Genomic DNA, 18312 nt, shown 5'->3' on the forward strand with positions numbered 1-18312 from the left:
ATCTTATCTGGAAATGGAACACTTAATTTGATTTTTATCTTCATGGACATAAAAGATAGCAAACTTAAAATCTGTGTCTGATAATCTGAAGCAACTGTGCTTCTGTTTCTGTTGGTTCTGGCTCATACTGACTTTTAAGAGTGTCTCATAATCTTTGCTTGACTCTGTTTTTAAAAAATTATTTTTAGAAATAACAAGTTGCTGTTAGTATCCTCTAAAGAAGGTATTTATTTTCTTTTGTCAGGCACCTGTAATCTAAGTCCAGGGCCAAAACTTATAAGTTTTTCTTGGTCACCTAGATGGTCAGTTAGGTACAGCACACATCCACTTCAGAGAGAGGTTTTCAAAGTCTCAATCCTAACAAAGGTTGTAATGCTACAATTTTATCCTTTGGTGGGCAGTAAACTACAAACCTGTTAAGTTTATCAAGGAGCTCTTCTCAGTTATATTCTATGGATGGGAAAATGGCCCTGGAAAAAAAGACATCACTTTGGGATACGGTCCCAGGAGTGGGAAAAGGCTTTGACACATCCAGAGTTTTTCACTATCTTTTTGGATTGTTATGTTTGTTTACAGTTTTTCATATTTAGTCTAGCTCTTTTAAGTTGTCTTCAGTCAATACTGGAAGTAGAAAGTTGACACAAGTTTTAATACATTTTCCTCAGCTCATAGTGAGGCCTTTGAAATATAAGAGTCACATCCTTCTTTTACTCTAGGATATTCTCTGCTATTATTTCCTAAATATCTTCTTCCTTACGTTTTCTTTTAGGTATCCTGGAACAGAGCTTAATTTTACTTTGTCTTTTTGTTCCATAGTATGGGAGATTTTTCTCAACTTTATTATCTATTCTTTCAAATGAATGTTTTTGTCTGTAAGAGTTCTTTCTCAATGATTGTTGTTTATTAATATCCTGCTCCTGTTTCAAGGGATACATTTTTTTTCTTTTTTTTTTGAGACGGAGTCTCGCTCTGTCCCCCAGGCTGGAGTGCAGTGGTGCAATCTTGGCTCACTGCAAGCTCTGCCTCTCAAGGGATAAATTTTTAAATTGCTCTGTGCAGTGTTCTAGAAATGTTTTTCTTCTCTTCTTTAAATATTTTCTCCAGAATCTATAAGATCACTCAGTAGGTCTCTACCACACCCTCTCAATGATCCTGATTCTCCTTATACTTGGTGATCCCTGATCGTCAGTTTTAAGTAATATAAAAGGACTGAGAATGGTTTGCTCTGGTGTTGTGTCCAGAATTGGTTCCTTCCAGTAGGTTCTTGGTCTCACTGACTTCAAGAATGAAGACACAGACCTTCACGGTGAGTGTTACAGCTCTTAAAGATGGTGTGTCTGGAGTTTGTTCCTTCCGGTGGGTTCATGGTCCTGCTGACTTCAAGAATGAAGCCGTGGACCTTCGTGGCGAGTGTTACAGCTCTTAAAGGTGGTGCAGACCCAAAGAGTGAGCAGCAGCAAGATTTATTGTGAAGAGCGAAAGAACAAAGCTTCCACAGGGTGGAAGGGGACCCTTGCAGGTTGCCGCTGCTGGCTGGGGTGGTGAGCTTTTTACTCCCTTATTTGGCCCTGCCCACATACTGCTGATTGGTCCATTTTACAGAGTGCTTGATTGGTCCATTTTACAGAGTGCTTGATTGGTCCACTTTACAGAGTGCTTGATTGGTCCACTTTACAGAGTGCTGATTGGTCCATTTTACAGAGTGCTGATTGGTGCATTTACAATTCTTTAGCTAGACACAGAGCGCTGATTGGTGCGTTTTTACACAGTGCTGATTGTGCATTTACAATCCTTTAGCTAGACACAGAGTGCTGATTGGTGCATTTACCGTCCTTTAGCTAGACCCAGAGGGCTGATTGGTGTGTTTTTGAGTGCTGATTGGTGCATTTACAATCCTTTAGCTAGACACAGAGCGCTGACTGGTACGTTTTTACAGAGTGCTGATTGGTGCGTTTACAATCTCTAGCTAGACAGAAAAGTTCTCCAAGTCCCCACTTGACCCAGCAAGTCCAGCTGGCTTCACCTCTCAGTATCACTGAACCAATGTCTTCTGGTCACAGCTTTCCTTTTTGTAGGTGTCCTCACTGTGAGTTTGATATAGGGTGACCTAACTGCTCAACTCTATTTCATGGTAATGTCAGAGTTATTAGGGCTTTATTATGGGCATCACCACATCTAGAGTAAAATACTTCATTTCTCCAAAATTTTATGAATATTCCTTTGTAATTTAATAGATAAATTAAAATTCCAGAATAGAAAGAGAGTAAACTGAGATTGCCAGCTGTTTTCTTCTCTGGGTGCATTTGCTAAATCTAAACATGAGGTATTTAGCTTTCTCTTAGCTTTTCACCTAGGGTAAGGAAGAAAGAGGTGACTGCTATGTTCCCCCTTTGCGGCACCATGTAACTTCTACCCTCTGCCATATCCAACCTAGGGTTCTGTTAGCCAACTGTTTTCCCACTACTCAAAGGGTTCTCAGGGTATGGCTTCTGTCTTTTGCATCCTTCAGATCTACTTTTCTGTGTCCCGGAGTTCAGGGGGGTTCACACTATCTCTGTATTTTTATTCAGAATATTTAATACCAGTTAGTAATCTTTATGTGACGGGTACAAAAGGTTTAAAGGTATTAGATACTTAGAAGAAACCTAGGAAATTGTGCTAGAGAAATTGAAGCTTGGAAAGACTAAATAATTTGCTCAAAGTAAGAGAGCAAGTCCTGCTTTCATATTTTTCGAAACTGGAAATCTCTTTCGTTTAACCTAGAAGTCGGCATTTCTAGATACTAGTCCAAACTCCAGGAAATCAAAAAATTCTGAAGGCTTACTTACTTATTCTATGCTAAAGTAATATAATACTAAACTGCCAATTGACAGTTATATACCAGATTTAACATGATGTAATTCAGTCAAAGGGACTCAAAAAGAGGAAAAACCCCACGTTTCATTTTTCATTATGACTAAGCACAATATAGAAAGCCAAAGTGAAAAAAATAAAACTCACACTTCCTTTCCATAGGCATAGCTTTTAAGCCAACTCTTACTTCTCAAATTGTAACCTAAAAAACCTAGAGATTGTTTTCCTCCCTACTTCATAAAGACTCTTAAATTTTCTTTGTTATTTCAATTGCTATATGATTTTTACTGTTATTCTTTCTAGAATTTCTGCAAAAATCCTAAAGTGTCTAAGGCAATCAAATCACAGTAAATCTTTCCTAAAAGTTTAAAAAAAAGAACAGTAGATTTGGTTAAAAGTATGAGCTTAGTCACTGGTTTTATTTAAATATAAACATGATAAAAACAGAACAGAGGCACTGTAATCATTTTTCCACACAAAGGTAGAGTATGCTCTTACTAGAAATCTGTAATTCACTGAGTACTTAAGTCAATGCTTTACTCAGTTTATTTCCATAAAACAGCTAATCTGGCATTCATATTACTTCAGAAAGCTGGCTTAAAGACTAGAAGTAGACTACTTGGCACACTAGCTGGGGGGAAAAAATGCCTGATTATGACTTCTTAGTTTTATTCAGGTCATTCTATGTTTCATTCAGTATCCCTCCAGCAGAGTACATAATACATGCTCAACAGGAATTTCATAAATGACTAACTGAAGGTAGCTGCACACCTATTTTAAAACTTACTTTCTATCAAAATAATTAAAAACATAATGAAAAATGAAAATTCTAGAATACATAATAGTTCAACACTAAAGACTCTGAAACTAGCTGAAGAGCTCAGACAAAAACATGTTTACATTTTACTATCTTTTCTTCCACTGTAGTGACTTTTCTATTACCAAATTAAGAAGAAAGAGTTCAGGCAATTTTTACAACAAAACTCACCAAAAATGTTGGTCTTCACAGTAAGTGCAAGATGAGTATTATTCCTCAAAATTTCAAGGGCTTTCATAAATGTAATATTCTCAAAGTTTTGTCCGTTTACTTCCACAATCTTAAAAGTATTTAAAAAACACAAATTAATACAGAACAGTATTAGTTACTCCTACAACCTTAAAAGTTTAATAGTGAATAAATAAAATGAAACTTGAATAAAATCTACTCCTATGTGAACAAGTTATCTCTGTGAGAAGCTGGACTACTGTTTTTCTTTTTCTCTATATTGTTGTATTTTCCAAATTCTTTACTATAAACATTTTTTTTAAAAGTTAATGCCCTCTGGGATCATACTGAGGAAATTTAAAAAATACACACACCAGATGGTTTATGAAGGAAAACATTTAATCACGGCAGATCAGCTCACAAAAATTATTGCCTGCAAATGTATATACAAATCTGTCAAATATTCTCAATGTAAATTTACTGCATTTCAAAGAGAGGTAATTCTTTTAAAGGGAGTACTCTAAATATATTTAATATGATTTTCTGCCACTGATTGAATCAGGCAGCCAAACAGCAAGAAGCACAACTGAAATGGGTTCTTCTTCCAGGTAAACACTGCTGACCCTTCACAACAGGGCTTCCCCAATTTGGCTACACCTCAGAATCATAGAAGCAGTTTATTTTAAGAAGTATTGATTCTACGGGAAAAGGATAAAAAGACATAATGAGCAAAAACTAGTCAGAACAGAGAGCAGATCTAGGGGATCAACATAAAAATTTCAAAAGGATAAGAAAAAGAGTGAAAAAATATTAGGGAAAGAAAAACAAATTCCATAGAAGTAAGATTCCCAGAGTTGAAAAAAGACTTGCATCTATGCACTAAAATGTCTATCTAGTACCATGCAAAAATAATAAAAAGAGACCTATTTTTAAAAACACATCTCAATGAAATTTCTGTGTTCCAAGGAGAAAGAATAAAGAATCTATAATAAACATCACTGTGGGACGATAACCAAAAAGTACCTACAAAAGAAGCGCAAAGAGTTTGGACTTCTCTTGGGCAACATTAAGTTGATGTGATAATTTTCTGTGACTTTAGCGTTCTGAGGATAAAGTCACTGCGGGAAAAAAATTTACGCTCCATTGAACACAAGTATCTTCAGGAAGGCAAGAACATATGATACTGTATCACCCATCTGTTCCTTAAAAAAGTACTAAAAGAAGTACCAAAGATAACTGTGAAATGAATTGAAACAACGGGGATATACAGTGCAAATGAAATGGAAGTGATCAATGAAATCAGTTAAGCAGGTGTAAATGTCTAAATGCTTGTTTAAAAGCTTATGAAACTTAATGCAAACATCAAAAGCCTTCTTGAAATAGAAGACACATAATGTTAAAAAATAACAATAATGTAGATCTAAAATCTCAGATCATTTCAACAGTAGTTGGGAAGATTGAAGGAAGAAGTAAAAGCATGATAAATGTCATTCTCAAGAATGGATTTCACTTGTGTGTGTGTGTGAAGAATTAGATTATTAAATGTGTCTGTGATACAAATAATTGAACAATAAATATACTGATTACAAGATCCTAACTATTATACATTCCTAATGAGTAGTCTGGGGTAAGGCCCAGAAAACTCTATTACGGAAGCTGTCCTGGGAATTGTAGGCTGTTTAGCAGCATCCTCGGCCTCTGTCCACCAACATGCCAGTAGTAATCCCCAAGTCATAATAAAAAAAAATATCTGCAGACATTGCCACTAGTTGAGAATCACTGTTCTAGAGTGTAGAACCTTTCATAATATGAATGAGCTCACATTCTAAAACGAAAGGACAAAATTTTAAATGGGGAGAAAGCAAGTTTCCTAAATGATTCTGATGATCAGGCAGATTTGGGAAACCACCCTTTGAAGTACGTGAGAATCATCTAGAGCAGGGGTCCCCAACCGCCAGGACACAGACCCATGGTCTGTTAGGAACTGGGCCACACAGCAGGAGGTGAGCAGTGGGCCAGTGAGCATTACCGCCTGAGCTCCGCCTCCTGTTAAATCAGCAGTGACATTAGATTCTCACAGGAGTGTGAACCCTGTTGAGAATTGCAAATGCAAGGGATCTAGGGCACTCCTCACGAAAATTTAATGTCTGAATGCCTGATGACCTGAGGTGGATCAGTTTCATCCAAAAGCCATCTCCATCCCCCCAGCCCCAACTCCCTGGTCCGTGGAAAAACTGTCTTCCATAAAACTGGTCCCTGGTGCCAAAAAGGTTGGGGACCACTGATCTAGAGAGCTTTGTTAAAAATACAGATGTTCAGACATCATTGCTTAAGAATGTGGTCAATATGACTAGCAGGATTGAGAGAAGCCTGGGAACTGCATCTTTTATGTAACAAAGTTGCCAGCAGATCACATTTGGAATAGGCTGCTCTATACTTACCTAATACCTATACCAAAAAGAAGAAAAAAAAATCACCATCAAATTCCAAAGAGTGTCTTTTTTCCAAGTCCCCCACTTGGCTCACTTTGCTTATGGATATAGTTATGTTACCATAGAAACATAATTTAATGATTACGATAACCTTCAGTAATCTGCAGCCACTTACATTTGAGAGTACTATGAGGTAGAACTGCTGTCTCCTTCAAAACTTGCAAGGGTGCTAATTCATATATTGATGGTTCTGGAGTATTCTCAAGTTGCCAGCTTATATAGTGTCCTAATCCATGAAGGATAGGCAGGCCCATTCAAAGGAGGTCATGTTGATAGAGCTCAGTAGACCATGTTATTTCTGGCCACATTACACCAAATTTTCCATTAAAAGTAATAAATATATGACAAATACATTTTAAAAATAAACCATATGCAGATACTACCTCTAAAAAAAGGCTCAGAAAAATATTTCCTTAAACTGATCACACTTTCTGGAAGATGAGAACAAAAGCAGCAGGCATAATACTTTTAAGAAGGCCTGAATATAAGTGGTTGGTTATTTACTTACCTGATCACCACGTTTCAGTCCTGAATCAGCAGCTTTGCTACCAGGTTCTACTCCTTCAACAAAAATACCAAATCCCTTCTCACTCCCTCCATTAAGGCTGAATTGCAGAGGGGACTCGCGGGAAGCCTTTTGCAGCACAACCTGTCTCCACTTAGCCTTTGCAGCACAGGCAATATTCAATAACCGGAGATGACCATTCATCTTCTGTAAAGCAGAAAAGGGTAAATGTATATAAATGTATCTATTCCTATAGGTTTTTAAAAAGTCACCTACAATTATTAGAATTAGAGTTACAAATATACATGTATAAGCTGAGGTAAACAAATCTGAAGAAGGGGGCACTCCCACACCAAAGCACTCTCAACAAGATTTCTTAATATGATTATAAGACTCTTAAATTATCATAGGTTAAAAAAGATTTCCAAGTGATGTCTCATTTACAGAGAGATGACAAAAAATTACTTATCATTTCTTTCTTTTTTTTTTTTTTTTTTGAGACAAGAGTCTCGCTCTGTTGCCCAGGCTGGAGTGCAGTGGCATGACCCCAGCTCACTGCAAACTCCACCTCCCAGGTTCATGCCATTCTCCTGCCTCAGCCTCCCGAGTAGCTGGGACTACAGGCGCCACCACCACGCCCGGCTAATTTTTTGTATTTTTGGTAGAGATAGGGTTTCACCATGTTAGCCACGATGGTCAAGATCTCCTGACCTCATGATCCGCCCGTCTCGGCCTCCCAAAGTGCTGGGATTACAGGCATGAGCCACCGCACCCGACCTACTTATCATTTCTTAAACTTTTCCTAATACACACTCTACTCCCACCTTGCTTATCTGCTGGCTGTTACATAAAACCAGAATCTTTTAAAACCTTTATTCAAAACCTTGAACAACTTGAACCACCTTTTTAAATACTGTCCAATGTTCAAAGAAACATTCAAGTTTTCATCTCGTCCAGAAAAGACTTCCTTCTTGCATTATTTTAGCTCTTCCTTAAACTCAGTAATAGTCTACCAGTTCTAATTCCAGTTTCAATGATCTCCAATAGTGTTAATATGTGCAAATCTCATGTCCATAACAAAAAGTTAAAGTTTTTTTTAAAGCAGACACCAAGTCTTACATTTGTTCTGATCCTACATTAATGCCTTTGAGTATAAAGTAGAATGCAATGAATACCTGATGGCTAACTGATTACTGGAAAAAAAATCCCATGACTTGTTTTTTCCACATTCTGATGTCCCTTGAATATTTACACAGCCAACACAGGATGACTCAAATGATAGTGGAGTGCCTCTATAACCCTTTAATCAAGTTCCCAGTGTTGTTCACTCTCCCCATTTTGTATAGAGCACATGTGCTGCCGAGAAGTCAATAGGAACCAAGGGGTAATGAAAGGGACCAAATTTGCCAATTTTTCCCACTTCACTCCACTCAATCCACTGATGCTCTGTAAGTAATTAATTACAGCTCTTGAGCATTTGCTATGTGACAGGTTTCGTGTACACACTGTTATGCTTATCAGCTCATTATAATCCTTACAACAATCTCAATGAACTAGGAACTTCTATCTTTACAAGTAACACAACTAAGGCATAAGATCAGGCAATGTCTGAGTTTACAAAACTAGAAAATGGTGGAGCTTGAGCTGTACTCCTAAAATACTATGCTGCATTACTACTTATTTCCTAAAATTTCAAGTTGCTTGGAGCAGGCAACCAAGTCAAAACTCAAAGTTTTGTATCTGACAGGGAGTTTAAAATGAATTCATGAACAGCTACTGTGGACTTGGAGGGAATTATCTTAGGTGCTGTACATTCAGAGCAGGTGAATCCTATGTAGAAAAGAAACCTAGAAAGTCTTAATATAGATTTGATATTTAGGATATGCACTGATAGTGAAACAGAGTTTCAATAGGCGAGGAAAAGAAAATTCTAGCATGGTCTGGATGCAGAACTGGAAAATAAAATAGTCTGATTTGGCTATAATCTAGGGTACACAGGAAAAAGGGAAAAAGGTAGGCAAGGGACCTGAATATATGGGTGAAGAACTGCTTTGGTAGGAAGTATAGTTTACTGACAAAGAGAGTAATAGTCATCACATGTGTGTTTTAAAAGCAATCTTTTGGCCAAACAGAATGAACCAGAAGAGAAACTAGAACTAGGATCAGTGAGCAGGTTATTATAATAGATCAGATATAATGAAATAATTAAGTCCTAAACTAGGGAGTAAAAAAGAAATGGCTGAGAACATAAGAAAGTATGTGAACATACATGTGTATGACTAAATCAGTGACCTAGGTGACTTTAGCAACTGACTGGAAATCCTGGCCAGGTAATTCAAGAAAAAGAGACTGAGGGTACACATATAACACCAGGTTTATAAGCCTGATTAACTAAGAGATAAGAATGTCATTAGTCTTAATACAGAAATGGAAGAGTTGGGCCAGGCACGGTGGCTCATGCCTGTAATCTCAGCAATCTGGAAGGCCAAGGCAGGCGGATCACAAGGTTAGGAGTTTGAGACCAGCCTGGGCAATCTGGTGAAACCCTGTCTCTGCTAAAAATACAAAAACTAGCTGGGTGTGGTGGTGCGTGCCTGAAGTCCCATCTACTCAGGAGGCTGAGGCAGGAGAATCGCTTGAACTTGGAAAGCGGAGGTTGCAGTGAGCCAAGATTGCACCACTGCACTCCAGCCTGGGTGACAGAGCAACACTCCGTGTCAAAATATATATATATATATAAATAAATAAATATAAAAATAAATAAAAAAATAAATGGAAGAGTCAGGAAGGAGTGTAAATGTTGTTTTAATTGAGGTGGCAGAGAACACATGAACAAAAGTCTAGAATATAGATTCGGAAGTTCTAAGAATGGACATTTAAGACACAGGAGAGGATGAAAGCTATTGCTGTTCCAAGTTTGCTGGTGTTGGGGGGGGACCACTACACTCTGAAGAATAGAAATTATTTTGAGCCTTACTGTATCTTCCAGATTTTTTTCAAATTCCTCTAGAAATCGAGTCATAGCAGGGTCACCTTCAAAATCATTAAAATGATTATTTACCCATAATAATACAATCCGTGTCACCTGTGGAAACATAAAAGAGGCAGCATATGGTTATAAGAGGCATTCCTTCTGCAAAAGTAGATTCCAAAAGCATGTCTAAAACTCAAGAAGAACTGACAACTCTCTTGTTCCCTCCCTTGTGTAAAAAAGGCTCATTCTAATAGAAAGGCATGGTTTAATTTGAGCTTTTGCTTCCCTGTGCACAGAAGTAACAGAGCCAGGACTCTGTCCACTCAGTGAGAAGACACAAGCCTACTTGTTAAGATAAAAGAACGTCTATTTCAGGTAGCACCTTAAAATGCAAACTTCATGTCATAAAGCAGGTAATCCTATCAATCAAAAATCCATACCGAAAGCGTTTCCATGGTCAAGAACATGTTTAACCAAAACTGTAACAAAAACAAATCTGAGTCTGGTGTGGTGGCTCACACCTGTAATCCCAGCAACTCAGGTGGCTGAAGCAAGGAGGATCCCTTGAGTCCAGGAGTTTGAGACCAGCCTGGCCATAGCAAAACCCTGTCTCTATAAAAATTAAAAAACAAAACAAAAACTTACAAATCTGAAACTTCTTTCATTATAAACACTGTAAATTTTCAAACTGCAGAATTGTTTACTTTGCTCCAGAAAAGTTAAAAATTAACAAACGTAAGCTGATTTGAATAACATGCCTAACAATGTAATAAATGAGTCACTTTTTTTTAAATTGTGGTAGAATCCACATAAAATTCATCATTTTAATGATTTTAAAGTTCATAATTCAGTGGCATTTAGTACCTTAACAATATTGTGTAACCATCACCACTGTCTAGTTTTGAGTTCTGGAACATTTTCATCACTCCAAAAGAAAACCCCAAACTCATTAAGCTTTCACTTCCCATTCTGCCCTCTCTCCAGCCCCTGGCAGCCACTAGTCTGCTTTTGAGTCTACTTGTCTGTTCCGGCTATTCCACATAAATAGAATCATACAATACCTAGCCTTTTGTGATTGGCTTCTTTTACTTAGCTTAATGTTTTCAAGGTTCATCATGGTGTAATAAGTATTAGTACTTCTTTTCTTCTTATGGCTGAATAATATTTTATTGTATGGGTATACCACATTTTGTTTATCCATGATGGGCATTTGGGTCATTTCGTCCTTTTGGCTATTGTCAATAGTGCTGCTATGACTATTTACGTCAAGTTTTCATTTGCACACCTGTTTTTAATTCTTTGAGTATATACCTAGGATTAGAATTGCTGGGCTATATGGTAACTCTGTGTTTAACTTTTTGAAGAACTGCTCAAACTGTTTTTTCCACAGAGGTAATACCATTTTACATTCCCACCATCAATGTGTGTAGGGTGCGGGTGGGGAGGAGGGTTCAATGTCTCCGTATCGTTGGCAATGTTTGTTACTTTTTCTTTTTTCTCCCTTTTTTAAAGCCATCCTAGTGGGTGTAAAGTGGTATCTCATTGAGGTTATGACTGCATTTCTCTATGATTATGTTGAACATCTTTGTCATGTGTCTGTTGGCCATTTACATATCTTCTTTGGAGAAATGTCTATGCAAGTCCTTGGTCCATGTTTAAACTGTGCTGTCTTTTCGTTGTTGGGTTGTAAAAGTTCTTTATATATTTTGGATATTAAACCTTTATCAGATATATAATTTTCTCTTATTCTGTGCATTGCCTTATCTTTCTGGACAGTGTCCTTTGATGCAAAAATAATTTTAATTTTGATGAGGTCCAATTATCTATTTTTTCTTTTGCTGCTTGTGCTTGGGTGTCATATTTTCATATTTGAGAAACCAACACCAAATCCAAGGCCACGATAATCTACCCCTTCTTTAAGGCATTATAGTTTCAGCTCTTCTGTCTCTGACCCATTTTGAGTACATTTTTGTTTATAGTATAAGGTGGCAATCCATTTTCATTCTTTTGCATATGGATAATTATCACTAAATCATATTCTTGTTCATTCCCAAAGCACGCCTTTATTTTCTTGGCAACCAAAGTAAATATATTTAATTCTAAGAAAAGAAAAAGGGTAAGAGGTGTGCAAGCCTGTAGTTTTAGATATTAGCCTCCTAAATAAAAGAATTCTGCAGTCTACCTGCAACTAGTTTATTTCCTTTAAAGTATAACTCAAAGACACACCAGACAATTATGATCCTACTTTTATCTTCTTGAAACAACTTATTTCTTACCAATTTGTGGAGGTATTACTAGTCTTTCCATTAAATGTACAAACACATCCCATGAAATAAGCTAAGATAATGTATTTAAAATAGTGCACAACATTTAATAGAAAAAAATACTCAAAAGGTAGATTTAAATAAGTCACAGGAGAGATATATTAAGGTTTGATAAATTATTTTCAAATGATTATAAAGTCTGTAACTCAAGAAAATAAAAATATTCCCATTTTGAAGCTTAAAAGCAATCTGCCCTCTTGAAAAAATTTATTTGATGAGTATTCCTTCTAAAATATTAAATCCATTTTAAAATGTTTTATTGATCTCCAGAAACAATCAAGTATTTCGGTAAAATTCTAAAATACTCTCATGTAACTATTATGTTTTCCGAACTTACAGCTATACCAGAGCTTTATTTCAGTTTTTGCCTTTTAAGGCTCTCGTCCACTTTTAACATGCTATTCTGTCAAAAAAGTAAGCAGAGAATGTTTATACTGATGGTTCAGGTTCACTAATTTTTTTAGGTGTACTGAATCTTATTATCATAATAAACAGGTAATCTATGAACTATAAAAGTTTCATGAATAAAATTTTGGGTTAAAATCACATTCATACCCTTTATAAAACCAACCTTATCTCTTAAGCTGTCAATCTTGAACCATTCCAAAAGTTTGATCCCAACATCCAAAGGACTTTCAAGAAATGTCCTATAAGTTAATAGAAAATCTTCTATATAAGTTGGATCCACGATAGAATGTTCTTCTATTAAATGCATTATGAGACGCTCAGGTGTTGCCTAAAAATCCAAGGATAGGAAGGATTAGAAAATAAACAAATGACCCAAGAACCAAAGAACTATTGTTGATTATCCCCTTTGTAGCTACTCCATTAGACAAATCGTCAAAGTACAGTTTCGCCTTTAAATCCTTAGTGCTGGGAGAATTGGAATCCAAACTTAATTGTAATCCACCAGCACCCAGAGGTTGAGAGACAGAAAAGGCAGAGAAATAAATAGCCAACAGCACTCACTCAGCTGAAGCTGTTTTCACTGGCATTTCATCATAGCAGGACCTTTGAACTTCACTAATTTAGCTCTGGTGTGGGCTGTTACTGCCACTTCTCCTACAACCAGGGCATGTATTTATTGTCTCAAGCAACAAAAGAGGTGAAAGTTAAACTAAAGAAAGAAAGAAAAAGAAAGGAATGAAAGGGAAGAAAGAAAAAAGAAAGCTTTTCTCCAAATTTAATCCACCTCAAAAATCTTTTCTGACCAGGCTGTAGGAAGAACACACCAGTTCAAGAAAGCCCGTTTTATTATTGTTACTTCCCAGAATAAATGTTTCCTTTTCTACAGTTCCTCTCATACAGTTTCCTCTCCATGCTAGGTCACCATATTGAGAGGAACCAGAAGTTCTACAGACAGTTTTGAAATTAATTCAGAGTTTTAAATGCCTGTTTCCAACTTTGTAAAAGATATAAACAGGTTGGGCCCGGTGTGGCTCATGCCTGTAATCCCAGCACTTTGGGAGGCTGAGGAGGGCGGATCACCTGAGGTCCAGAGTTCAAGACCAGCCTGGCCAACATGGTAAAACCCTGTCTCTACTAAAAATACAAAAATTGGCTGGGTGTGGTGGCGGGCACCTGTAATCCCAGCTACTCAGGAGGGTGAGGCAGCAGAATTGCTTGAACCTGGGAGGTAGAGGTTGCAGTGAGCTGAAATCATGCCACTGCCCTCCAGCTTGGGCGACAAGAGCGAGACTTTGTCTCAAAAAAAAAAAAAAAAAGAATATAAACAAACATTTCCATACTGCTCTTCTTTGAGCTTCTGAACCAATGTTTATTACCCTTTGTAGCTTTTTCAAAGGTTGGTACAAGAACAAATATAGAAACAAACAAGATGTTAAGCCTGATAGAAAAACTGTTACCCACAACACCCAACCTTCAATTTGTTGCATTCATCCAAACAATTTCATTGTTTAGAATAACTGTATGGTAAACATACATTAATACTAATAATGTTCTTTACATAAGAATCTATTAAAAATAAAAAGGTACTTTATTTTTATTTATTGATTGATTTTTGAGACGGAGTCTGGCTCTGTCGCCCAGGCTGGAGTGCCACTGTGCGATCTCAGCTCACTGCAACCTCCGCCTCCTGGGTTCAAGCAATTCTCCTGCCTCAGCCTCCTGAGTAGCTGCGATTACAGGCGTGCACCACTGTGCCCAGCTAATTTTTGTATTTTTAGTAGAGACGGGGTTTCACCATGTTGGTCAGGCTGGTCTCGAACTCTTGACCTTGTGATCCATCCTCCATGGCCTCCCAAAGTACTGGGATTACAGGCGTGAGCCACTGTGCCTGGCCCTATTTTACTTATTAAAAATAAGGTATAAAAATTGTTTCTCTAGAAGGAAATCAGAAACAACCTCCTTAAGAGATAAGAAAGTCATAGGTCATTCCTATTCTCCTATCCTCCAAAACATTCTAAGCCTAACAGTACCAAATTGTTTTATTATTCAGGACAATCCTGGTTTAGGGTCACTTAATTCCGTTTCCTAGAATAGCTAAGTGAGGGATGGGAACTGATCAACATGTTAGGCCATTATTCTGACTGGCAAAATCACAGAGGCAGGGTCCCTATAGAGACTAGGTCATGCATTGTAAATTTTATTTAAAGATGAGCCCTTACCTCTTTAGACTAAAATCTATCTTACCTCAAAATGCCCTTGATCCCAGCCACACAAATTTCCTGCTTTTTCTTAAATATATTATGCAATTTTATATAGCACATGCATATTTCTCTGTCTGGGCCACCTTCCTCCCTGTATCTACTTTTTGCTATTTCTTCTAGCCTAATTTAGATCCCTCTTTTTATGTCTCTCTTCCTCTTCCATCTTGAGATTTATCAAGTCATGCTGAAACTATCACCTTGTCTTTCTCAAAAGACTGTGAGTTCACTGATAGCAGAATCTAAGTATATATTAGTATCTCCCAGATCTTATACAGGGCCTCGCATAGAGTACCATAAAGTCAGTGTTGTTGAATAAATGAAGAAATGAACTGAATGAATGAAGAAATGAAATGAAAAGTAATAAGTGCTTTCTGGGTGATTACGTGTAAACAGAAAGTCAAGGCCAGGTGCAGTGGCTCACACCTGTAATCCCAGCACTTTTGGAGCCCACCTCGGCCTCCCAAAGTGCTGGGATTACATGTCTGAGGCACCATGCTTGGCCTTGACCTGAGGATCACTTGAGGTCAGGAGTTAGAGATCAGCCTGGTCAAAATGGCAAAACCTCACCTCTACTAAAAATACAAAAACAAACAAACAAACAAAGCTGTGAGTGATGGCATGCGCCTGTAGTCACAGCTACCTGGGAGGCTGAGGCACAAGAGTTGCCTGAACCCGGGAGGCAGAGGTTGCAGTGAGCCAAGATCGTGCCACTGCACTCCAGCCTGGGTGACAGATGACAGAGCGAGACTTGTCTCCAGAAAAAATAAAATAAAATAAAATAAAAATCAAATGATCAATCCTTCTATGAGCAAAAGATGGTTATGATTTGCAATTAAATCTGAGTATGAAGACTGTAGTACAGTAAAAATAACACATTTTCAATATTTCTGTCACAAAAGCAACCCATTATCATGCAATCAGAATCTGGAAACATTTATTTTAAGGTGTGTATAAACTCATGGCAAATTTATGTTCAAGTATTTTTGATGCTCTGAACCTTCACTTAAAAAAATCAACAGTGTTTAAAATCTATTGTAAAATATATTAGAAGGTGGGATGCTGGGAGACAGGGTGCACAGAGGTAGCAAGCAGAAGAGATGGCTGGTGTTATACTGGCATGGTAGAAACTGCTTACAATGAGCAAATAATATACATAGTATAACAAGAGGCATTGTTGGTGAACGTATTTACAAATATAGAAGGGAAAAGACTAGGGAAAACTGTGGTGCTGGTACTGGAACTGGAAGAACAGGCAGTAGTGGAATTGTAACATGGTTGTTTAATATATATATAAAGTTATAGATGTATATGTGATACATATATTTCCTAGCTCTGATGAAAGACTCTAAAAGCAATGACACTTCAGTAACAATGAATAAAGATCCAGGGTCTTCTTGAGAAATGGCTAATTCCAGAGCTGGTACAGTTAAGTTCACAACGAGCCTTATTATTTGCCAGATTATATGGATGGGCTCAAACGATGGGGATATGTCAAAAAATACAGGAGTCAGTTTAAAGAGTCCCACTACCTAAAATCTGGGACAATTTGAGGATTAGAATAATGATGGTAACATAAATTTATGCCAATATAAATAAATTAATGAAGACAAGACAGTTCATTCCTTCAATAAAATGAGTTAATAAATGCACGAAAAATTATTTTTAAAATCACCATTTCAGACAAGAATAGTAATGGAAGTAAAAAGTGCTGAATAGAAGTTTGTACTCAGTGCCTACTATACATAAACTAAAAGTTTGAGGATAGTATTTTGATACTGTAAGAACATCTCTCCACCAAATATTTATCAGTTACAAAGGGTAAAATGATGACTTTACACTGAAGAAACTGGGCAGACAGACACCAACATCATCAGTAATCATGGCAAACTTCACCACTGGTAGGACAACAGGTTGACATTGTGTGCCCTCTGAGTTTTGTCAACTACTGCCAGGAAAGCATGACTTGAATCTATCTGGTCATGAGGAAATACTGGAAAGATCCAGGTGGAGGGTAATACTACAGGATATAAGATCCGTACTCTTTAAAACTGCTAAGGATACTAACAACAGTGAAGGACTGAGGAACTGGTATAGACTGAAGTGACATGACAACTAAATGCAACTGTGTTCTTGGACAACATTCTAGACCAGAAATAAGTTATTATTGGGATAGCTGGTGAAAATCTAAATAGGGTTTCTGGACTGAATCTGTTTTTGTTTGTTTGTCTGGCCAGGCTGAAGTGCAGTGGTGTGATCTCGGCTTACTGCAACCTCCACCTCCTGGGTCCAAGCAATTCTCCTGCTTCAGCCTCCCGAGTAGCTGGGATTGATTACAGGCGGCCACCACCATGCCTAGCTAATTTTTCTATTTTTAGTAGAAATGGGGTTTCACCATGTTGGCCAGGCTGGTCTCGAACTCCTGACCTCAAGTGATCCATCTACCTTGGCCTCCCAAAGTGCTGGGATTACAGGCGTGAGCCACCATGCCCAGCCCTGAATGGTTTTATTTTAGCAATGTTTACTTCCTAACTTGAAGGATTCTATGGTGTTTATGTCAGAGTGTCCTTGTTTTTAAGAAATACACAATAAGATATTTAGGAGTGATGAGGCATCACATTTGCAGACTGTTCTCAAATGGTTCAGAGAAAAGACTAACAGAGTAAATGCAGTGAAAATATTAACAGTTGAGGAATCAGTGACAGATCTCTCTACTGTTCTTGCAACTTTTCTATAAAGTTTGAAATTATTTAGAAATAAATTACTAAAACACATGAGTCCTCACAAAAAGATAAAAATGAATTACAATGAAAAAGTATATGTGTAAGCCTATGGCATTCCACTAATATGTTAATCATTTCTACATACAAAGCTTACACTCATCTGTTTAGGAAAAGAAAGATCTCTGAGGAATACCCTGACTCTAAGGGAAGAAGAACTATGACATCAGACTTCAAATTATCTCTTATTTAACTCCCTCATATTATTAAGTAAACTGCTTCATCTGCAATTAATAGGGGCAATAATTTCGCCAAGACTACCCTGAAAAGAGAAACAGTTATGTGTTTATTTCCCCTCTTTCAACTATAATTGTTCAGTTTATATCCAAGTCTTTAAAAAGACAAGGAGGCGAGAAGGCAAATACTAGGAGAGGGCACAACTTACAGAAGGGAAAACAGCATGGGGGTTAATGCTCAGACTCTACAATTGTGCTAAGGCTTTTGATTTACCTCATTTAGCCCTAATAAAGTCTTGAATTACCTCCATATACAGATAAGAAAAGTCAGGTTCAGAGAAGTCAATGCATATTTCAGTGCCACAGAGACAGAGAAGCACTCTGAATCTTAATCTAGGATTACTTATGCTTTTATGACTGGTCCTTAAATTTTCTGTTTTGTTTCTAAATATTGTGGTCTTTGATGAAATTGATTCCCACTCTCAGTGGCATACAATATTAACTTTGAAAAGGAAAACTCCGACCAGTATATTCTAAAATAATACCCTACCTACTCT

At 37.3% G+C, this 18312-nt stretch overlaps 1 protein-coding gene across 5 annotated transcripts in view; it reads right to left on the bottom strand.

The window, feature by feature from the left end:
- Window positions 1-18312, bottom strand: part of RAPGEF6 (Rap guanine nucleotide exchange factor 6) — a 219539-nt gene that overhangs the window by 62142 nt on the left and 139085 nt on the right. For all 5 annotated transcript variants that reach the window (XM_003259922.3, XM_030818449.1, XM_003259924.3 and 2 more), the window contains 4 exons: window positions 12705-12869; window positions 9813-9920; window positions 6839-7042; window positions 3842-3950 (listed from right to left, as the gene is read on the bottom strand). In XM_003259922.3, coding sequence (XP_003259970.1) covers window positions 3842-3950; window positions 6839-7042; window positions 9813-9920; window positions 12705-12869 — 586 coding nt within the window. The remainder of the gene's footprint in view (window positions 1-3841; window positions 3951-6838; window positions 7043-9812; window positions 9921-12704; window positions 12870-18312) is intronic.

Source organism: Nomascus leucogenys, chromosome 2, assembly GCF_006542625.1.
Source record: "Nomascus leucogenys isolate Asia chromosome 2, Asia_NLE_v1, whole genome shotgun sequence".
Classification (NCBI taxonomy): domain Eukaryota; kingdom Metazoa; phylum Chordata; class Mammalia; order Primates; family Hylobatidae; genus Nomascus; species Nomascus leucogenys.